General features: G+C 48.6%; 1 protein-coding gene across 9 annotated transcripts in view; it reads right to left on the reverse strand.

Annotated features, from left to right (window-relative positions):
• Positions 1 to 23,579, reverse strand: part of PPP1R12B (protein phosphatase 1 regulatory subunit 12B) — a 130,742-nt gene that overhangs the window by 79,120 nt on the left and 28,043 nt on the right. For all 9 annotated transcript variants that reach the window (XM_065038268.1, XM_065038270.1, XM_065038273.1 and 6 more), the window contains exons 2-8: positions 16,000 to 16,130; positions 14,951 to 15,069; positions 10,219 to 10,378; positions 7,299 to 7,443; positions 5,668 to 5,742; positions 2,697 to 2,776; positions 2,040 to 2,185 (exon numbers count right to left, since the gene is read on the reverse strand). In XM_065038268.1, coding sequence (XP_064894340.1) covers positions 2,040 to 2,185; positions 2,697 to 2,776; positions 5,668 to 5,742; positions 7,299 to 7,443; positions 10,219 to 10,378; positions 14,951 to 15,069; positions 16,000 to 16,130 — 856 coding nt within the window. The remainder of the gene's footprint in view (positions 1 to 2,039; positions 2,186 to 2,696; positions 2,777 to 5,667; positions 5,743 to 7,298; positions 7,444 to 10,218; positions 10,379 to 14,950; positions 15,070 to 15,999; positions 16,131 to 23,579) is intronic.

Raw genomic sequence — 23,579 nt, forward strand, 5'->3', positions numbered from 1 at the left:
GGGGGTAAAGAAACTGAAACAATGTCTCAGGCAATAGGTCAAATTAACAGGAGCGCCAAGGGCTCCAAGACAGACTTTTTATCCAACACGGCCACATGCAATGATGCACCTGCACCAACAGAACAATGTATTCCTCTCACAGCTACAAGTGTCTCATGCAGTCATGGTTTTGAAAAAACATAGTCATTTTGAGTGTAAGCACCCAAACAGTACTAGCAAATGGGGTACGTGCAGTGAATAAAGACTCTCTATTCCATATATAAAGCAGTTTGGTATGGAGCAGCTGTGAGGATGGCGCCTCGGAGATCAGTCTGTGAAACTAATGTTCTCAGCCCTAGAAAACAGGATTCAAAGGGCAAGGAAAACAGAAAAGAGCAACACGTAAATAACAGGCAGTTAGCAGGACTGACGGGTCCAGAGCTAAAGAGAGAAAGGTGCATCTTCCCTAGGAAGGTCTGCGTGATATCGGAGTCTTGGCCACCTTTCCCTCTGTGTTAGCTCAGAACTTCTAATTGTCCTAATTATGAGGGCACAAGCTTAAGTGGGAATGAGAGGTTGTAAAGAACCTGGACTGTGAGCAATGTGGCTGAAAGGGGGACAGGCAGCGCGGGGATCCCACGCTTTATTTTACTGACATTTCAGCAACCAACATGATGAATTCCAACCAAGGGAAACTGGGGAGGATTAATTCAATCTCCCCAAAACAGATTGGGTGAGACTAAAAATTCAGTTCTCTAACTTTGCATAAATATCATTTTTCATAAGGTTTTGGGGTTTCATTTTTTTTAAACACTGAAAGCTTCCATGGCCTGTTTTAATTCACAATAATTAAAAATTCACAATAATAACAGCGAGCTGGCTGAAGGGAAGAAGCCAGAGAGTTGTGTATCTAGTGCAGTGCCTCAGAGAGGTTCTCCTGCCCCTCTGCTCTGCCCTGGGGAGACCACACCTGGAATATTGTGTCCAGCTGTGGCCCCTCAGTTCCAGCAGGACAGGGAACTGCTGGAGAGAGTCCAGCGCAGCCACCAAGATGCTGAAGGGAGTGGAGCATCTCCCGTGTGAGGAAAGGCTGAGGGAGCTGGGGCTCTGGAGCTGGACAAGAGGAGACTGAGGGGGGACTCATTCCTGGGGATCAATATGGAAAGGGGGAGTGTCAGGAGGATGGAGCCAGGCTCTTCTGGTGACAACCAGTGACAGGACAAGGGGCAATGGGTGCAAACTGGAACACAGGAGGTTCCACTTAAATCTGAGAAGCAACTTGTTGGGGGTGAGGGTGGCAGAGCCTGGCCCAGGCTGCCCAGGGGGTTGTGGAGTCTCCTTCTGTGCAGACATTCCAACCCGCCTGGACACCTTCCTGTGTAACCTCATCTGGGTGTTCCTGCTCCATGGGGGATTGCACTGGATGAGCTTTCCAGGGCCCTTCAACCCCTGACACTCTGGGATTCTGTGATTCTGTGCTATTGACATAGTTACCAACACAGATAATGACCATAAGTTTTTACACTGATCTTTTTCTCTTGTTTATATATAACCTAATGCCAAATTGTTAATTGTCCTCAAGATGAATAAATGGCATGAATTCAACTTCCTTTGTCTGAAGAACACAGATTTCTCACAGACTCTAAGAAACACGGCACTGTCTGAAGCGCTCCAGTGATTTCACTGCTCACCTTTTCCAATTTCTTATCCTCCCACAGTCTCTGCAAATTCAACACATTTATTGCAGCCCGAGACCCTTCAAAACATTCCTCCAAATAAACCGCTGTATTTTACTGCCAGCTTCTGCTTTGTCCCGCCTTACGCTCTGCTACCAAAGGAGTTGCATTTCTTTGGTTTAAAAAGATCACTCATAACAATATTTGGGCTTTTTTTTTCCCCTTTATCTGGACTTTGAACACTTTAGAACAAGTCGACTTCTATCTGTCCAGTGAAGTGAGACCTTCAGGATGGCTTTCCCAGATAAACAAAATCAAAAAGCCGTTCTGAACCTGATACCCTAATATTGTGGGCTAATTATTAAAGCCAAGGTGCTGTCTCACCTGACTCCTTTTCAGCATCTGATTCTGAAACTTCATCTTCTTCAGCTTCCTCCTCCTCTTCAGAACTAGAACTGCTGGAGTCCTTGTTCTCTTCCTCCATCTCCACGGACTTCAGCGTGTCTTCCTCATAAAGAATCTTCTCTTTGCTGCAAGATATAGAGATTTTAAGAACCACCAGGCAAACGAGCTATTTCGGAGTTCTCAGGAACACGCAGACATGATTTGCTACATATAGAACAAGGAGAAAATCCATCTGCAGACCCAACATCCCAGCACTGCGCATTTGCCACGGATTCCAAAGCTGGTCTCGCATTTCCTAAATTTGCAAGCGTTTCTCAACCCGCAAAAACGCAATCTCTGTTTTCCTAGTGAAAAAGAACCCATGGGCTGGGCTGTTCAGCTCTGTGCGAAGGTGCAACTCGCAGCCCAAAGGACAAATTGATGCACAGCAAGAGCAGGAGTCGAGGGATCAGGGACCTACTCTGTGGGTTGGTTGAGAAACAGCTTAAATTGTATCTGCGTGAGCTCAAATTTAAAAGAAACGATGAAATTCAGTTCAGGACACTGAACTTTGAAAGCAGCTGATGGCAGCAGGTGAAGCTGGTCTCCCTGTGCTCCCCATGCAGCTGCTTTTCACCAAAGAGAAAAGACACGTACTTGGTGAAGAGTCCGCTCTGGGGCTTGCCGTTCATGTCAGCTTCAATGAGCTTATTCCTCGTCTCCTTCTCACTTCGCAACTGTTGAAAAGCCCAAGAAGATCGGAGAAAGAATGAGAAGAGACATCTCAGCGCAATCCATTAATTAGCATGGCATATAGTCATTCCAACCCCATTACGTGAAAAATATCGCGGATTTCTTTAAGAATCCTATTGAACAGATGCAAGAGCACGGGACGTCTTGGACCAGAGCTCTGTACGGGCAGAGCTGCACACCCAGCACGTCCTCAGGCGCATGCTGCAGTTTAATAAAACCCAGTCTCAAATCCCGACCTCACGGCACTGCCCTGTGCCCGCCCACGCAGCCGCAGTGCTGGGGGTCTGACCATGTTTGTGTGCCCATGAAATTGGGGGAGATTCAGTGAAAAATTCGCTGCCTTTGTAGTTCTTGGTCTCAGCAGAAAGCATTCGCATACGCCCTGCACTGATGGGTCTCCCACGGGGACAGGGCACGTTTGGAACCTCTCAAATCCCTGCAGAGGGATCTGAACAAACTGGAGAACTGGGCCATCACCAACCACATGAAGTTAGCACAGACAATTGCTGATTTTGCACCTGGGACACCTGGCTGTACAGACAGACTGGGGGATGAGATGCTGGAGAGCAGCTCCATGGAGAGGGATCTGGGGGTTCTGGTCGATGGCAAGTTGAACATGAGCCACCAGTGTCCCTGGAGCCAAGAGGGCCCCGTGTCCTGGTGCACCCAGCACAGCACGGCCAGCCGGGCAGGGAGGGGATTGTCCCGCTCTGCTCTGCGCTGGGGCGGCCTCACCTGCAGCATTCACTGTGTGCAGGGCTGGGGACACAGGAGAAAAGGAGATAAAGCTACTGGAGTGTCCAGAGGAGGCTGCGAAGCTGGTGAAGGTTTGGAGGGGAAGCCGGATGAGCAGCGGCTGCAGTCCCTGGGTTTGTTCAGCTGGAGCAGAGCAGACTGAGGGCAGAGCTCATGGGCTGCAGGTTCCTCAGCAGGAGCAGGAGGGGCAGGGTGAGCTCTGCTCTGTGACAGTGACAGAGCCCAGGGAACGGCAGAAGATGTGCCAGGGAGGGTCAGTGGGACATGAGGAAAAGGTTCTTCACCCAGAGGTGCTGGACACTGAACAGGCTCCCCAGGGAGGTGTCACGGCCCCAACCTGACAGTGTTCAACAAGAGACCGGACAACGTCCAAGGCGGTGACCTGTGGGGTGTCCTGTGCAGGGACGGGAGCTGGACTCCATGGTCCTGGTGGGTCCCTTCCAGCTCAGGACACTCTATGATTCTATGAAACGCTGGCGTGAAGACATTGCACAAGAAAACCTGGGATCACTGCAGCAACCGAAATATTTTACCCAGAGAGCGCCAATATTAATTTTGTCACCACCGATGTACAAAACAGTAATGAAAAGATGGTTTCAGCTTCCAGAAGCACAGACACAGTTGGGATAGGAAAGGGGAAGGTAATTAGAGGCTCACTTTTAAGGTTCTCTCTTTTGTGTCATGCCTACCCTTGTTAATCTTTCTCTTTTGACAGGAGCTGACATCAGGCACGAGAAGCAAAAGCTCTGAATTCTGAATGTAGGAAAAGTGACGTGGAGCCCAGCAAAGAGCCATTTTGGAAGCAAAATAACGTCCAGAGAGGAATGTTGTGGAACCGCCTGTTTCATCCTTAGCAAATGTAAGTTTTCTATTTCAAGTGATAAAAATGGCAGGTGATAAACACACGTGATAAAATGGCATTTTTATTAACAAAAATAATCATATCCACTAAAAAAAAGTCTGTTGAAATCTGGATTCTTCTTCTCAGCTCTACCACAGCTTGCCATGCTAATTTAATAAATGGAGATGGTCTTTATATAGTGCTGCTATCTAGAGAACAGGGGGGTTGCTAGAACTGCAAAGCAGGCCTAAAAACGGGCTGACGCCCAGCCAAAAAACCTCTTGGCATTATTTGGCGTTTTCTTTCCCGAGGAGGGCAGTTATCCGCAGAATCCTGGTGCAGAGAGATGGGAGGAAATCCAAAATCCAGCACTGATAGTGTTTATCAACACCTCATTTAGGGAGAAGCTGATTAATTTTTCCGAAGTTCCTGCGAGCGTTAAGGCTGCTATTTAAGGATGACGGCAGCTGTGTTGTGATCAGAGCTTGAGTTCTGCCACCCACATTGTCAGCTCCTCCAAATACTCGACTGGGTTTTATCAGCAGTGTTCTCATTATGTCTGTTTCTGAATCCAACATTTTAAATGATACTTACTGATTTTAAGTTTGAAAGAAGGTTGGTTTCGAGATAATTGAGCAGATCGGATGAAACAGGAAAAGATGCAATCCAAACCCAACCTTCTGGCTTGAGAAGTAGCCTAACTTGCATCACGATATATTTTTTGCTTTCATTTTTTATGCTATCTTTCTGCTTATAACCCTTTCCAATATCTCCATTGCATTATGAAATGGCAATTTAACCTGGTTTTGAAATCATGGATTTTTTTAGCCCAGAATTCCTTCTCGATCAAAACTCTCCCTATTGTCAGCGAGGCAGACATGGCAACAGATCCCCCTCACCAGAGCGATGCTCTTCTTTAGATGCCAACACAAAGTCTACTTGAGTATTCACTCATTAAATAATGAGCAGTTTGATGCCAGAGAGCTTGCCAGCCAACAGACACTGCAGAATAACAATTCCACAGATGAACTATACATTCCCTTATTAGTTTACAAAATGCTGCATGTCAGCACGCTACTGACCTTCTCCATGCAGTCATCCAGTTTTCTACGTTTCTAGCTATTAAAAATATGGGTGTAATTAAAGATTCCAAATGATTAACATACAAAAAATAGCTGGGCCCCAGCTTCCTGCATCTGTTGACGCCGTATGTCTTAGAGAACGCCCGCGCGTGGAAAGGTGATTGGAGAGGTGGAAAATGAGCTGCCAGGAACTCACCACAGTCTGTTTTTTCTGCAGCATTTCCAAATGCTCAACCAGCCCCTCGTCAGCCACGTCGAACGGTGTCTGGCCCTGATGGTGTAGGAAGAGAACAGAGGACAGTGGATATGGCAGGGTGTTAAAATTCAAACCCCACTATTTCCCAGGGAAGAACAGAAGTGAACATGCTTCACATCCTCCCACCCAAACACTGAGTAACACAGAATCACAGAATGGACTGGGTTGGAAAAGCCCTCAGAGATCATCCAGTCCAACCCTTGGTCCAACTCCAGTCCGTTTACTAGATCATGGCACTAAGTGCCATGTCCAGTCTCAGTTTAAAAACCTCCAGGGCCGGTGAGTCCAGCACCTCCCTGGGCAGCCATTCCAATGCCTGACCACTCTCTCTGCTAAGAATTGCTTTCTCATCTCCAGCCTCAATTTCCCCTGGTAGAGTTTAAGCCCATGGCCCCTTGTCCTATTGCTGATGCCTGGGAGAAGAGACCAATCCCCACCTGGCTAGAACTGCCCTTCAGGTAGTTCTAGAGAGTGCTGAGCTCAGCTCTAAGCCTCCTCTTCTCCAGACTAAACGAGCCCAGCTCCCTCAGCCTCTCCCCATAGGGCTTGTGTTCAAGTCCCTTCCCCAGTCTTGTTGCTCTTCTCTGGACCCGCTCCAGCACTTCAATCTCTTTCCTGACCTGAGGGGCCCAGAACTGAACACAATACTCCAGGTGTGGCCTCCCCAATGCAGAGCACAGGGGAAGGATCACTGCCCTTGTCCTGCTGACCACGCTGGTTTGGATACAGGACAGGACACCATTGGCCTTCTTGGCCACCTGGGCACACTGTTGGCTCATGTTGAGCTTCCTGTCCATTAGTCCCCCAGGTCCCTTTCTGCCTGACTGCTCTCCAGCCACTCTGTGCCCAGCCTGGAGCACTGCAGGGGGTTGTTGTGGCCAAAGGGCAGGACATGGCACTTGGCCTTGTTGAACTTCATCCCATTGGAATCGGCCCATTTTTCCAGTCTATCCAGATCCCTCTGCAGAGCCTCCTGCATTCCAGCAGCTTGACACTCCCTCCCAACTTGGTGAACCGACTCAGTTCACTCCAGAGCAGGGAAAGGCGCGTGGCAGCGATGGTGGTTTTACGACTCAATCCATGACCAGAGCAACCTTAATCTTACAATCACAGAATCATTCTGGTTGGAAGAGACCCTCAAGATCATCAAGTCCAACCATAACGTAACCCCGGCACTACCCCATGTCCCTGAGAACCTTCTTTCTACCTCTGTTCAACTCCCCCTTATACTTTGATATTAGCATATTATTATGCACTCCAAGACTGTCTTTTTTGTTGTTTAATTTGTCGGGATTACTCTAAAAGAGGAAGACACAGATTAGCTCCTTATTCTTTCTTACACTCTTGGTCCTAAAGGTGAATCACTGCCCTTTTCCAGTAACACTTGAAATCTTTTTCTGCCTTCCTCCACAGAAGATATTATTACTTTTTTGCGCTTTTAAATGCTCCAGTGAACACCTTAAGAGAACTGCTCACTATGTAACTTTGTCATGGTGTTGTATCAAGTGGCAGGCAATAAAGTTGACATAAAACACATTGCATACATTGTGGCAACACCTGCACGTACTGACCAGCTTGTTCCTGATGTCCATGTCGCACAGAGCCTCGGCCAGGATGGAACAAGCTTCCTTCACCCCCCAGTGGGCAGCAGCGTGGAGCGGAGTCCAGCCGTCATTGTCCTGGACGTTCAGATTAAACCCAGCCTGGATCAAGAGCCTGAGGAAAGGAGGAATATTGATTCAGAATCAGAGAATCGTTTTGGTTGGGAGAGACCCTCAAGATCATCAAGTTCAACTGTTCCCCACCCCTGGCACTGCCCCATGTCCTGAGAACCTCATGTCTGTCTGTCCAGCCCTCCAGGGATGGTGACTCCAGCACTGCCCTGGGCAGCCTGTTCCAATGCCCCACAGCCCTTTGCGGAAGAAATTGTTCCCCACATCCAACCTCAACCTCCCCTGGCGCAACTTGAGGCCGTTTCCTCTGCTCCTGGCGCTTGTTCCTGGGGAGCAGAGCCCGACCCCCCTGGCTCCAAGCTCCTTTCAGGCAGTTCAGAGATCAGAAGGTCTCCCCTCAGCTCCTGTTCTCCAGCTGAACCCCCCAGCTCCCTCAGCCGCTCCATCACACTTGTGCTCCAGCCCCTCACCAGCTCCGTTCCCTTCTCTCAGCTCGCTCCAGCACCTTCATTATGATTTCTGCCCACCCAAGAATGAGTTTTTTGACACAGAGGGGTTCACACCATGAGCAACAGAGCTGGTAATGGTAGTTTCTTAACTTGTTTATTCACCTAAGCAACATCCCTCCTGCTGTGCTTGTAACTGTAGCAGAAAAGGGCAGTAAATGAACAATGTCTTTGCAGTAAAACCTGCTGGAATATATCTAATTGATAAGGTTCCCTTTTAGCACATCCTAAACTGGGAGAACGTCTTAATTCCTAATGTGGCATTGGTGATCCAGCCTGAAGTCCTGCTCCAAGGACAAGGGACAGCAGGGCCGCTCAGGCCCCCAGCGAGGCCGGCAGCTCCGCGGTCAGAGCACCTGCCACCAAAAAGACAATCGGGAACCGGAGCTCAGTCTTGGTTCTACCAGAGAACAAGGCCACCCCGTAGGAACGGTCCACATGGAGACGACACCAGCAGGACTGCCTGGTAAGAAGCAACAACAATACTGTGACTGACAGATGTGGAATTTGTAGGTTAAATAACCCACGTTTGGGTTAAACAACCCTAAATATATTTTTGCAGACCAGTCCTTGCACAGTTAAAGCAAATGTTACCCAAGTGACCTCGCCTGGGAACACCCTCGCTTCACATTTACTGCTGGGCACCTTCCACCCACTCCCTGCAATATCAGAGCACTCATGTTTCACAGCATCTGGAGCTTCAATATTTAAAACCAAAACAAACAGAAGAGAGGCAATTGTAGTCTGAACCTTCCAAGACACGCACACACCGGTATGCCAGCGATCGGGTGAAAGCACAGAGCAGCTCGTGTATCAGTGCTGACTATTATCCAAGCCGCTTAAATATTGAAGAATATCCCAGGGGAATTCTGCATGTCTGGTGAAACCGCTACTGAAAATTTCCATCGTGGGAAGTTCCACCACCCAGAGCCGCCTTACAGCAGCACGAGGGAAACCCAGCACGACCTCCGAATGGCACCGAGAGTTTTGGAACTCCTGCAGCTTTACAGCCATGCGTTACTGTGCTAAATAAAACACGGTCATGTTATAGCAGCAGCGTGTTTCTCTGTGAAAGAAATGTTAAATTAGGTGCTGACTTTATGTTGGTTTTCCAGCTGGCAAAACGGAGGAGCACAGCTGCTGAGAGACTCAAGGTCACAGGCAAATCCCACATCTCATTTGGGAGTTAGCCGGCTCCTGGCTTTCAGCCCTTCGGTTTAAGTCACTGAAGCTTTGTATTTGAACTTACAGGGTGGCCATAAAATACACAAGAGTGAAACAATGTCAGCTTCTCCATGAGATCTGTTTATCATGAGAACAATTAGTGCCAAGGAGTAGCTGTTCAAAACTAAGGCATCCTGCAAAGAGCGAACGCAGCCCCCATTGAGAAATCCTGGAGGTATAACCCTGCACTGAAAGTCCACGGGACCAACACCTCAAATTCAGGAGATATTACATTTCTGATCCACATGAGCTCTGTTACTTTGCTGTTCTTGGGCATGGTACAGGCAGCTTATAACTCAATTACAAGCTCTAGTGAACGAACACAAATAGGAAACAACTAAATTATTAGAACTTGGTAAGAAACAGCTCTTACACATCAAGTCATTGCGGCTTAAAACTATGAAATTAAGGATGAAGATGGATAAAGGATTCCAGAGGGGATTTTAATGTGGTCAATGGAGTAACCTTGCTGATGGCTACGGGCAGCTCCACTCATACGTACAGAGCAGAGAAGAAAGTTTTACTGTTAGACACCTTAATTTGACCTTACCTGTGAAAATATTAATGCTTTATTGCCAGGAAACACTACACTGGGCAAGTTTATGTTCACAATAAGCTTGTTAGTGTCGGAGTGGTTAAAGGCAGAACAGCTGTTGGAATCCCTGTGTCACTGCTGAGGCTGCAGGAGCATCGAGGGGCAGGGGACAGCGAGGACGGGACATCGAAGCACAGACAGACACTGGGGTGTTTGTGATTGTCACACCACGTGTATCATCGCTTTGTGTGCTGAAACTGTACTTCTACCCTGTAATACGTGTTAGTCCTAGAACTATTACTCTAACAGTGAAAATTTAACCTATGTCTCAGTCTCTAAAATGCTTCCATCATTTAAAGGTATGAAAGGGAATCTTCCAGTCCTTACAGACTTCTAGGTGAGCCGCTATGGCTGGGCACATACGGAGCCTTTTGAGAAACAGCAGCCTGGAAATCTCAGTACGAAACAAATTCCTCTCAACTATAAAGCCAGATGTGTTCCTCACGGAAATGAGCCTTAACTCAAGGCATCAGCTCGGGGAAGGAGCTCCTACCTCATGACTTCAGAATAGCCCTTGGCCGCAGCAACGTGAAGAGCCGTGGCGCCCGTCCGAGGCTGCTTTATATCTTCAATCCTCCCGCTGTTCAGCCACTGCCGGGCATCCTGAAGCATTTGCTGTTCCTCTTCTTTTCTGGCCAGGTCTAGGTCTACACCTACAAAGGTGAAGCACAGGAGAGGAGATTATCAGGTGCAGTCTCTCATGACCATGTTAAATTCACCCTGTGTTTCATCTGCTATACTGCCCAACTAACTACTCACTTGTAGCTCAACTATGAACCAGTGAAAGCACCGTGGTCTACATATGCAGAGTCCTAGACTGAAATAACTAAGTAATGAACAACAGCCTAATAAACTGAATTAAACAGTGTGAGTATAATCTACAGCGAAGATTTGAAGAGATGATCCCAAGACGTCTCCTGCAGGAGCAGCACAACCCAACTCTTGTAGAGGACAATTTGCAAGCTGCACATGCAGAGACCCCTGTACTGCACCAAGAGCCGTTCGTGCCAGGAACACCCAAGGAAATACTTAGTTAATTCCACTGAGCAGCAAACTGATAGATTGTGGCAAAGCCCAGTTTGAAATCATAAGAGATCTCCTGTAGATTAAACCAGACGAAGTAGGTCCATCAATACACACACGTGGTTTAACAGAGACATGGACTGTGGGGACAAGAGGGACAAGTCTGCCACCCCAGGAAACAGGCGCTGTGTGGAGAGGCCAGATGGGGCCGGTCGATGGGCTGTGACAATTGCAACTAAACCAACAAGAGGCAAAAAACTATCTCAGACTTGTTTTCAAAAGCGGAGTTTTCAACATAAGGAGGTGATGTAAGGACGATATATCGACCAGAAGAGCTCACTAACTCAGGAAAAAATATAAAAGAGAAGATGATAAATCTCAAAAATGAAGATGAGCAACTGTCCCTATGGATGAGGTCTCTCAGTATAAGAATAACATGATTCCCAATTAAATTATGGGGCATTAGGTTTAAAACAGAAGGAAACACTTATCAACTCAGAGTCTGAACTGTGAAACCCACTTGTGGCAGAGTGCAAACCCCCCTCTCTCCCCCTCCCTCCTTCGCTATGGAAGGAGTAGACACATCTCCCTCTCTCTGTGCTGTTTGAGGCCAACAGCTCCTTTTGTTTGGTCCCGGAGCCCCTGCCCAGGGCCGTTAGGAGAAGGGAGCGCCGAGGCGCCAGGAGCCGCTGGGCACCCGCGGCCAGTGTGGGGGATGTTTGGAGGCTTCAGGGGCACCCACAGCCAGGGTGGGGGTGCAGAGAAGCTTCTGGAATGCCCACAGTCACATCTGATCAGCCTATAAAAACGGGATTCTCGTCGAGGCTCTGCCCCTTGTCCTGAGTCTCTTGGAGCACGAGCGAGATGCTGCCGCCCAGAGCCCCCCGGGATGGAGACTCCGCTTGCCTTGCCGCCACGGGGGTGAGTAAATTAACCCTCGCAGGACTGTGAGTGTATCAATTTCCGTGCACATTTGAGCGTGTATTTATACTTTCCGTGCACATTTGCACGCGTACTTTCTGTGCTCAATACGAGCACGTGTAAAATTGACCCTTGCAGAATCGTGAGTGTATTTTCCTCCCGTGCTTCCACATAAGCACGTGTAATATTCCGCGCACATTTGCACGTGTATTTCCCCTCGCAGGATTGCGAGTGTACACTTTCCGTACTCAATACAAGTACGTGTATCCCTTTACAATAACCCCACACCGTGTTCAGGCAAGTGTGGGCTCTTCCCGGACTCAGGGGCGGCTCCGGCATTGTTTGGTGAAGCCATGTGTGTGCACACTGTGGACCTGCTGTTGTATTAGTTGCTGCCCCTTAATCATTTTCCTCAACTGATATCCGAACCTGTATTCAAGTCACTTTGCAGTGCTAAACCCTGTTTCTCACCGGTTTAATAAAAGTTGTTTTGGACCCCTTTGTCCCTTAAACAAACCTCGGGGTGCCTCCGTGACACCACTGCTGTAGGATGTTGCAAAGATTAGAAATGCAACTGGCTTCAGCACAAGGATTAGACCAATGTGTAGTTATTTAATGTCACGCAATCCATGCCAGCAGTTCCCAAGAAGGGCTGCACAAGTTCACGGAACAGAAGCCACAGGGGATTCGTGAGCACACAAAGTCCATCTGGCTCAGGAATTCCTGGAGGCGCAGTGGCCGGAGGCTGGGAAAACAGTTTTTGGGGGGGAATTGTACATGCTTGTCCTGTTGTTGTAGTTTGAAGCAGGGATCTGCTTTCAGCTACTGTTGAAAATAGGCTACAGAGCTGGATGGACACTTATTTAAAGTTTATAACACATTTACCCCAGCAGTTACGATCCTTTTAAACTGTGTCAATGGGAAGCTTCTCGGTGGAGACAGATGGGTGTTTCAGGGCATCTTAGCAGGATGCCGCTAATGTGACGAAGCAATGAAAAGGCCAAGCAGAATCCCAAGAAGTGGCAGGCAAAATAGCTGCAGTTGAGGCAGAATTACATGAAGAACTGCGTCTAGAGTCGGGATTTGTTTTCCCAGGTTGTCCAAACCGTGCCCGACTTCTCTCTGCAGCCGCACTTCCTTGGGTGCCCAGAAAGATACGGGTCTTTTCATCAGCATAATTTGTCTCTTTTAAAGTGAGTATGAAGATCTGCACAGGGCAATAACATGGTTGCAACCTTGCAGGTTGGACAGCCCACTAAAACAACCACTGACTGTACACACAGTTCTTTTGAAATACCTGAGCAGACTCAATATAAAGCAGAAGGGCTATTTAAGCTTATTTCCAAGTGGAGGGAAAACGGAAACAAAATAAGAATAAGTTTGGCAGAAATACTATACTAGAAAGTGAAAAGTTTCTATTTACCAGAAGGAACGTGATCCTGCATCAGTTTTCCAAGAGGAACAGTAACACAGACAAAAGCAGCTCTCAGATGGACAGCTACAAACTCACCGTGGAGCAGCAACAGGGTTGACAAAGTAGCAAGGGACTGATCTCTTCCTAACTGTATGTGAAAGTAACTCTGAAAATAAAGCAACCAGCATAGGCCAAGCAGAGTGCATCTGTTAGAGAGGACTGGATTCAATCCAGCACGCAAACAACCCCAGCACCAACCTGCAGTCATCAGATAATCTAGACTGGAAAGAATCTTTAGGGGTCTGTAGCCCAAATCCCTGCTCGGAGGAGGGTAAATGAAAGCCAGATCAAGTTGCTCAGAGCCGAATGCAGCTGAGTTCTGACCACCTCCAATGACGGAGATTCCACAAGTTCCTTGGGTGTCTGTTCCAGCACTTTCCTGGGAAACATTTTCCCCCATGTACGTATATATGTACACACAGGCAGTCAGAACATCCCTTGTTCAAACCCATGACTCTTTCCCCTCGTCCTGAGAAGAGCCCAGCTCCTCTGGCCCTACAGCCTCCCTCCAGGTGGGAGAGGATGGCAACCAGATCCCCGTCAGCTTTCTGTTCTCCAGGCTAAATGCCATTCCATACATCCAGGCACATCCAGTAGGGATGGGTCAGTCCGTATCAGCTCAATGTGCCTCAGTTCAGCATTTCCACGCAGCTGAGATAAAATGAATCCTTCAAAACCATTCTTGATGGACCTCAGAGATAGGGTTTAAACTTCTTCTGTGTATGTACAGACAACTAACTACTCACAGATTGATTTCATGAGTACGAAGAAAAGTTTCATAAAATCACAGAATGGTTTGGGTTGGAAGGACCTTCCCAGCTCCCCCAGTGCCCCCCTGCCATGAGCAGGGACATCTTCACCAGCTCAGGTTGCTCAGAGCCCCGTCCAGCCTGGCCTGGGATGTCTCCAGGGATGGTTCATCCACCACCTCTCTGCCCAACCTGGGCCAGGCTCTCACCACCCTCAGGGCCAACAATTTCTTATTACAATCACAGAATCATTTTGGTTGGAAGAGACCCTCAAGATCATCGAGTCCAACCGTTCCCCACCCCCGGCACTGCCCCATGTCCTGAGAACCTCATGTCCGTCTGTCCAGCCCTCCAGGGATGGTGACTCCAGCACTGCCCTGGGCAGCCTGGTCCAATGCCCCACAGCCCTTTGGGGAAGAAAAGTTTCCTAATAACCAATCTTCCTCATGTCTAGCCTGAATCTCCGCTCCTTTAGTTTAAAACCATCACCCCTGTTTACGCTGATGAAGCATTTTTTAATTATAACACAAGTTACGCTGCCGAAGACGTTTCTCCTAGCAGGGATGTTTTTGCAGGGGCAGCACCGAGCGCAGCCCCTCAGCCAGATGTCCCTGATGAGAAAGGGGAACGGCAGAGCAGACGGGCTGTAAGAGACGTCCAGGGAAGATCAGGTCTCTCCAGGCCATACATACTCATTCCCCAGCTCTTTCTCTTCTTGGCAGGGCTGTAAATCTCACCTCTGTATTATCAAGACTTAGTGAAACAAGACCTTCCATCGATACCAGAGGCCAGAATTAAATCTCACTTTAAAAGCAAATAGATCTAATGAATCAGCTTGCAGTGCTGTGGTGTCTCACTTGGAAGAATCCTGCCAAGGACAGAGACTGCACACCACAAACCTGCATCTGTTCCACTGTGCTGCTACCAAAGCAAAATCTGTCTCTGCCTCTTGGGCCGGACTTCAGATCTCTTCACCTATAGACAGCAAGCCAACAGAACTGTCTTTAGAAGCTCCCAGGGGTCTGATGGTCACATATTCAAGCCCAGCGCTGATTTACCTTGTTTCTTCACTTGCTCCAGCAGCAGGTCCTTCATGGCCGCCTCCTCCGCGATGTCAGACGGGACTTCGCCTTCGCTGTTCACAGCAGCCACGTTGGCTCCATGACTGATCAGGTACCTACGGGAGCGAGACCCAAAACTCTCGGTTATACTTGCTGTCTCTTCTTTCGTATGTATTTAATGTTTGTACTCACTAGATCTACGGCAGGCCACAGAATTTCATTTGATTACGTCCAAACCGAGCTGAACATTTCGCGTTCTAAACAACACAAGCACAAGACAACACTCTAATTGTGAGTTAAGTCACAAGCAGTTTTATCTACTCCATCTTTCATCAGACAGGATTGAAGGAACAGAAACGTAAGATCTGAAGAAAAAGCAATGATGCTGTTGGCCTATCGGTGCCTCTGCAGCCCAGAACAACACATCTCTCCCTCAAAAGTCTCCACACAACTGCACGGGCATGCCTACGGTGAGGAAACGTAGCTGCTTTGCAAAGCCTCAAAATAAGGGTGAGCACTTGCACAGTCCCTCTTTGAATTGTTTTATAGCACGCTGTGTATCTACTATTCAGTGTTTACACTAGAATAGCTATATATGTGTATTTACACTAACATATATCTTGTAGGGAGACTGAATTCTTTTCAGTTGGAGGAATAAAATCCCAAATCACACTTAGAATTCTGCACAGGCTCCCCGTGATGGCAGCGCAGGGTGAAGATGCTCAGCAGCACCAGAGCTGGGCTTCATTCCATTGCTCCATATGAGTGCGCCCACCAGCCGCCACGTTTCCCTTGTGCTTGGCACTTTAGCTCAAGTATCTAATGAATCATAAGTCACTGTAATGGGATCAGCAAAAGGCGACCGGTTGCAGGATCCACCTGAGCCCTCACAAACTGAGGATTCGGTAGCAGAAATCCATCTATTTTCAGCATTGCTTCCCAAAAGGTTGTGTAAATCTCAGAGCATCGATCGCCTGGGTAGCCGCTCCGAAGAGGAAGATGTGATGAGTGTTATAAATACCCCGAATAGCCCGAAACTCACTCACTCTGCTATGTTCAGATAGCCGCAGGACGCCACCGCGTGCAGAGGGGTCCAGCCCTCGTTGTCCTGCTGGTTCACGTTGGCTCCGTTTTCTACCAGGAACTTCACCATGTCCAGGTTCTCATCTATACAGGCCTGAGGGAGAACGGGAGGGAAGGATGGAAAAGGGAAGGATGGAAAAGGGAAGGATGGAAAAGGGAAGGATGGAAAAGGGAAGGATGGAAAAGGGAAGGATGGAAAAGGGAAGGATGGAAAAGGGAAGGATGGAAAAGGGAAGGATGGAAAAGGGAAGGATGGAAAAGGGAAGGATGGAAAAGGGAAGGATGGAAAGGGAAGGGAGGAAAAGGGAAGGGAGGAAAAGGGAAGGGAGGAAAAGGGAAGGGAGGAAAAGGGAAGGGAGGAAAAGGGAAGGATGGAAAAGGGAAGGGAGGAAAAGGGAAGGGAGGAAAAGGGAAGGGAGGAAAAGGGAAGGGAGGAAAAGGGAAGGATGGAAAAGGGAAGGGAGGAAAAGGGAAGGATGGAAAAGGGAAGGATGGAAAAGGGAAGGGAGGAAAGGGGAAGGGAGGAAAGGGGAAGGGAGGAAGGGGAAGGGAGGAAGGGGAAGGGAGGAAGGGGAAGGGAGGAAGGGGAAGGGAGGGAGGGGAAGGGAGGGAGGGGAAGGGAGGGAGGGGAAGGGAGGGAGGGGAAGGGAGGGAGGGGGAGGGAGGGAGGGGGAGGAAGGGAGGGGGAGGAAGGGAGGGGGAGGAAGGGAGGGGGAGGAAGGGAGGGGGAGGAAGGGAGGGGGAGGAAGGGAGGGAAAAGAAAGGAAGGAAAGGGGGAAAAGGAAGGAAGGAAGGAAGGGGGGAAAGGAAGGAAGGAAGGAAGGGGGGGAAAGGAAGGAAGGGGGGGAAGGAAGGAAGGAGGGGAAAGGAAGGAAGGGGGGGAAAGGAAGGAAGGGGGGGAAAGGAAGGAAGGGGGGGAAAGGAAGGAAGGGGGGGAAAGGAAGGAAGGGGGGGAAAGGAAGGAAGGGGGGGAAAGGAAAGAAGGGGGGGAAAGGAAAGAAGGGGGGGAAAGGAAAGAAGGGGGGGGAAGGAAAGAAGGGGGGGGAAGGAAAGAAGGGGGGGGAAGGAAAGAAGGGGGGGAAAGGAAAGAAGGGGGGGGAAAGGAAAGAAGGGGGGGGAAAGGAAAGAAGGGGGGGGAAAGGAAAGAAGGGGGGGGAAAGGAAAGAAGGGGGGGGAAAGGAAAGAAGGGGGGGGAAAGGAAAGAAGGGGGGGGAAAGGAAAGAAGGGGGGGAAAGGAAAGAAGGGGGGGGAAAGGAAAGAAGGGGGGGGAAAGGAAAGAAGGGGGGGGAAAGGAAAGAAGGGGGGGGTAAAGGAAGGAAGAGGGGGGAAGGAAGGGGGAAAAAAAAGGCATTAGCTTTAAATAAACCATAGAAGCTCCATTTGCAGTTCACCGGCAGCAGGGAATTCCTGGGCTGAACTTCCCGCACTGAACCAGCACATCTCAAAGCTTCAGGTAGCAGGAAGTTGGGAACTACAATAAATGAACTTCAGAGCTTGCAAAAATTAATTGTAAGTCCGAGAGTCCCCAGGTGGGCACCCCGTGGATTTGCTCAAGCTTTCCTTCTCACCAGCACATCTGCCTCCCTCCTCTCTCCCACACTGATTTCAACCTGGAGCGGGAACGCACTGTAAAACGATATATCTGTATTGGTTTCAGGTATGGCACCCAACTCGTCTAAGCAAGGTATGATGTTGTTCCCTCAAATTGTCAATGAAATAACATGACAATGAACACAATGAGCTCCCATTAGTGATAGGGGTGAGCAGGGAAAGCTCAAGCTCGCGACGCCCGACTGAAGCCGATCATCCATATCCTGGATGTTGCCCTTTACAGATGTAACCATAGCAAAAGCAGAATTTTAAAGCAGTTAATAACTTCTTTGTTCAGCAGTATTTATTCATTTTCCCGTGTATAACAAAGCACAACTTTCTCTGTTAGCTCTACAGACCCCGCGAGCTACTGAAGAGAACGACAACCCTTCATTAGCCGCTGTATTAATTGTGCAGCCTGGCTTTGCAGAGACCTGCTCGCTTTGAAGCTGCCAGAGAAAACCCAGCTAGATTTTCAAGTCTCAGCGCTTGTGTTGGGCGGAATTCCTCCCTCCTCAAATTCCTGGCTCCAGCACGTTCTGCATGGCATTTCCAGTTCACTGGAGGCTGCTATTTAAGGATGAGCTGGGAATTTAATACATAGGTCCAAACGCACGTGGCCCAGCTGAGGAGCACCGAGCATGGCCAGGAGGCAAAAGGACCTTTACTGTGTGTCTGTCCACAGGAGGAAACCCAGGAGGGAATCCAGAGAGGGAACCAGCTTGGTTGCAATTCCTCTGAAATCACAGTACTTGATTTTTTTATATAGCTTGATGTGGGCGCATCTATCAGTTATGGTGGTCTGATGACTTCCAGATGATCGTTCTTCTAAAACGAGCAACGCTGACTATCCATTCCTATCCTAGTAATAAAATGAGGAAATTGTCTTTAAGTGACACCTCCCTGCAAAAAGGGACAACCCTAAGTTATCCAGCACATTGATCTATGCTGCACTGCCCGTGTCCCACACCAGCACATCCACCTCTTGCTATTTCTGCTCCAACTGCAAATCCCAAACTAGCCTTTCACCCCGCAAACGCAAGTTACTCCTCCATTTGCTGGCAGTGTTTGCATGCTTCCTTGCTCTGTTTAGACTGGTTTAACCTTAATCTGTGCCAGACAAGCTCAATTCTAGAAATAGTTAACTTCAGGGACTACCCCTGGACTGGATCTCCCACCCTCAGGCACAAAACAGCTTCATCCTGTAAACTCAGCACTAAGGTCTCTTAGACTATTTCAGGTCCTAGAGCTGGGGAAACCAAAGCAAATTAAAAGACTGAAGAGCATCACGCTGAGGCTGGAGGGGTCCCAGGTCCATGCACAATGGGTAAGACACAGTTAGGTCTAAGCAAAGCGAAGGCACACCAGGTCCTAGCACCAGCCTCAAGAGAAAGGTTTGTTCTTTGGTTCTCCTTTAATTAGATCATCTGGTCCAATCCGCTGCTCAAAGTTGGGCTAAACCTCCTGTTAGACCAGGCCTGCTCCAGCCAGGTTTTACTGTCTGCAAGGATGCAGACTCCATCAAATGCAGGAGGAAGGTCAAGTATCCAGTGCACACAGAGCTGGACACAGGCACAAAGGAACATAATAATCCCCTTTCAGTTCAAGGAGTGATTTTTTGGGAATTCAAGTCCAAGCCTGCAAAATTCAGATCTAATCTCTGTGTTATTGCCACTCATATTTATTGTGATACACTCGAAATCTTCCCCCCAACACAGCCCAAATAAATTATGCTTCCAAGCTTATTGATGAGTTATTTTACATTTGGGAATGAAAACATTAAATAGCACTTTTAAAATCAAACTAACTTCACCTAAAAGCAAATTGCTCTGTGACCAGCCGAGACAAGCTCACCCATGCTGTGGGTGCTTCTGAGCACAATCACATCTGTATCCAGTGCAGTGCCTCAGGGGCAGTGCTGGGGCCTGTATTAGTCAATATATTCATCAATGATTTGGACGAGGGAATAGAGTGACTGTCAGCAAGTTTGCTGGTGACACCAAGCTGGGAGGAGTGGTGACACTGGAAGCTGTGCTGCCATCAGAGACCTGGACAGGCTGGAGAGTTGGGCAGGGAAAAATGTAATGAAACAGAACAAGGGCAAGTGTAGAGTCTTGGATCTGGGCAGAAACAACCCCAGGTTCCAGTATAAGTTGGGGAATGACCTATTAGAGAGCAGCGTAGGGGAAAGGGACCTGGGGGTCCTGGGGACAGCAGGGTGACCATGAGCCAGCACTGGGCCCTTGTGGCCAGGAAGCCAATGGTACCTGGGGTGGGTTAGAAGGGGGTGGTCAGTAGGTCAGAGAGGTTCTCCTGCCCCTCTGCTCTGCCCTGGGGAGACCACACCTGGAATATTGTGTCCAGCTGTGGCCCCTCAGTTCCAGCAGGACAGGGAACTGCTGGAGAGAGTCCAGTGCAGCCACCAAGATGCTGAAGGGAGTGGAGCATCTCCCGTGTGAGGAAAGGCTGAGGGAGCTGGGGCTCTGGAGCTGGACAAGAGGACACTGAGGGGGGACTCATTCATGGGGATCAATATGGAAAGGGGGAGTGTCAGGAGGATGGAGCCAGGCTCTTCTGGTGACAACCAGTGACAGGACAAGGGGTAATGGTTGCAAACTGGAACACAGGAGGTTCCACTCAAATCAGAGAAGAAACTTGTTCCTGGTGAGGGTGGCAGAGCCTGGCCCAGGCTGCCCAGGGGGTTGTGGAGTCTCCTTCTGTGCAGACATTCCAACCCGCCTGGACACCTTCCTGTGTAACCTCATCTGGGTGTTCCTGCTCCATGGGGGGATTGCACTGGATGAGCTTTCCAGGTCCCTTCCAACCCCTGACACTCTGGGATTCTGTGGTCTGCCTGACTACAGAATTATAGGCTCAAAGAAGAATTTTATCAGCATGGCCCTGACAAGGCAGCCGGGCAGATATTTCGTGCCTGTGCACACTTACTGCTCTGCTGGGTTTGAGTGTTACCCACAGTTTGCGTGTAAATCTGAATTTAGACTCAAGAATGGCTCTATATCGTGACCTTTGTGTGTATTTGATAGGGAATTATATTTACATTGTTTATCACTTAAAGCACCCAAATACACACACTACACCTGCACACGCTGGAATCAGCCAAGAGAGAACACCAGTTCTTGTTCAATCCCCTGGATATGCTGTACCCAAAATTAAACATCTGTTTAATGCACACAAGAGCCCTCAAGCCCTTTCTTTTCAATGCTCTCCTGTTACCGGCCCTGTTTCTCTGCCGGTCCCTGTCTCGCCTGGTTCCTATGGAACGCGCGCTAGAAACAGGAGGGATAATGGCATCAAGCCCCACCTGTCCCTCCCCAGCAATTGGCCGTAACTGGACCCTCTTGGCCGCCGAGGAGATAAAGCGGTGACAAAGTGACAAGAGCTGACAACAGCAGGCGCTCGGCTGCTTCCCCGAGGGCACCATAACCCATTTCATCCTCGCTCGGTGCATTTGCCACCAAGAAAAATCAAGCGCAGAGGTGCATTAAGTCATTAGTGGAGCAGCAATGTATTCTTTAATATCTAAGAATAATAACTCACTCCGAAGTATCACAAGCTGCTGGTGGAGTTCTGTGATCAAGCAACGTGACACATAAGAATAGAAACGAGCACAGAGCTGAGTAACATGAATGGGTTTGTAAATGGCTGCGTTGACATTAGCGAGTGCGACTTCTGGCCCGCCTCAAATATCGAAATGCAAGGATTTTTTGCATTTCTATAATATTGTGTAATACTAATTATACAGGCCAAGGTTTTAAACAGTGGGGTGGGGAAGGAGTTACAGAAAACGGGATTCGGCAAACAGAGGTCCTGAACAAGCCCCATTCAGTCCTGAAAACCTCAGCGTCTCATGCACCGAACTATCAGGCATTGGATATTCGCCTCATTTTTTCAGTCAGACACTCTAAAACAAAACTCTGCTTATATCTTAACATGCTATGGCATATTTAAGACACCTTGGAGCCATAACTTTGAGGCCAACAATTGGATTAATGAGTAAAACTGGTGATTTCTAAAGACCTTTTGAATTTTAAGAACATTAGAAATCACACGTGAAAGAGTTAGGGCAGATTAAACAGCAGCTTCTAGGGGCTGCAATGTATTTCTGTGTATACTTCTAAAGTATTGAAGTGCTGGAGCGGGTCCAGAGAAGAGCAACAAGACTGGGGAAGGGACTTGAACACAAGCCCTATGGGGAGAGGCTGAGGGAGCTGGGCTTGTTCAGTCTGGAGAAGAGGAGGCTTAGAGCTGAGCTCAGCACTCTCTAGAACTACCTGAAGGGCAGTTCTAGCCAGGTGGGATTGGTCTCTTCTCCCAGGCAGTCAGCAATAGGACAAGGGGCCATGGGCTTCTACTCTGCCAGGGGAAGTTTAGGCTGAGATTAGAAAGCAATTCTTTGCAGAGAGAGTGGTCAGGCATTGGAATGGCTGCCCAGGGAGGTGCTGGACTCACCGGCCCTGGAGGTTTTTAAACTGAGATTGGACATGGCACTTAGTGCCATGATCTAGTAAACGGACTGGAGTTGGACCAAGGGTTGGACTGGATGATCTCTGAGGGCTTTTCCAACCCAGTCCATTCTGTGATTCTGTGTATTAACCGATTAACGCTTACATGTTATCATATTTGCACACACATTAATGGTATTAATGATTTCATACCCAACTTGATTTTACCAAGCTACAAATTAAAGAACCAAAATTTGCACTGTTTAGAAATCCCCAGGGCACACACCTGCCCACCTAAAATTCCTGTGAGTCCTGATTGCTCCAGAAAATCCCTGTTGTATGTTTTATTGTGCATACCCGCAAACTTCAGCACTGCAAAATACAAGAAAAACGCATTCGCTGAGATTCAGAGGATAAATTTCACCTTCTGGCCAAGCAAAATGGGTTACCTGAGGTTACTGATAGGAAGTAAACGGGGTAGACGTGTCCTCCTTTAAGTACTATTAATCCTCCAACCTTAAATTTAGGAGAGTGGCTAAGTTTAGTAACCCGAGAGGCTCCATCGCTATGCGAAGTTCTCCTCTTGTATTCGATGCAGCGTTCCTTGGGAACATTTTAAGAATAACTACAGCGATATTACAAAGCAAACACCTGCCCCTCCAACCCCAACAGGAGGAAAGAAAGTCACAAAGAGTCGGTGGAGAAGTAACAGCACCTTTTTGGTGGGTGGTTATTTAACATGAGGAAATGCTCCCTCCCCTAAACTGCCCTTGAAATTTGTTTTGCATGAAGAAAAAGCAGATGGGCTTAATTTTTAGGCGCTGCTAACCCTCAGCTTGGTTACACACACACGGAAGACGCCAAAAGTGAGGTCAACTACAGAGCACAGTTTTGCCTCTAAATTCTTAATTCCTTCTTTATGTTCTCTCTCTGTAAAAGATACAATAGAACCTTCCAGGCGATGGGATGGGGTGGGGGGATGCGGCGAGGATCTCGCCCTCTAACCGGAGATGTGATCTCTTGCCATCCTTTGCATGTCTCTTGGCAGCCAGGGAGCTCCGGGTGCTCCGGACAGCACCGACACCCGACGGTTTTAGCCGGTTGGACGCAGAGTACAGCCAGCGCCCAGAATTACCCGCTAACCTCCCAGAAAGTTGGCTCGTTGCATTTCAATCCCGGGCATCGCCGGGCAAGGCTCCATCGCCGGGCAAGGCTCCATCGCCGGGCAAGGCTCCACCGCCGGCTCCCGCTGTTCCTCAGCTCCTGGCAGGGGACCAGCACTTCGCGGTTTTTCCATAGGGAGGAAGTGCTCAGTTTCTAAAATTTGCAGATACGGCATATTAGCTTCCCCCTCTTAGATAACAGGTGTAGCCCTTTGCAGCCACTGTATTTATTTATATTTTGTTTTACCAGTAGCTGCTGCCAAGCCATTCTTCTTTCAAGCATGAAGTTTACATTACAGTAACGCAACGGGGGACACCAGGAAACAT

This window comes from Columba livia, chromosome 22, assembly GCF_036013475.1.
Source record: "Columba livia isolate bColLiv1 breed racing homer chromosome 22, bColLiv1.pat.W.v2, whole genome shotgun sequence".
Classification (NCBI taxonomy): domain Eukaryota; kingdom Metazoa; phylum Chordata; class Aves; order Columbiformes; family Columbidae; genus Columba; species Columba livia.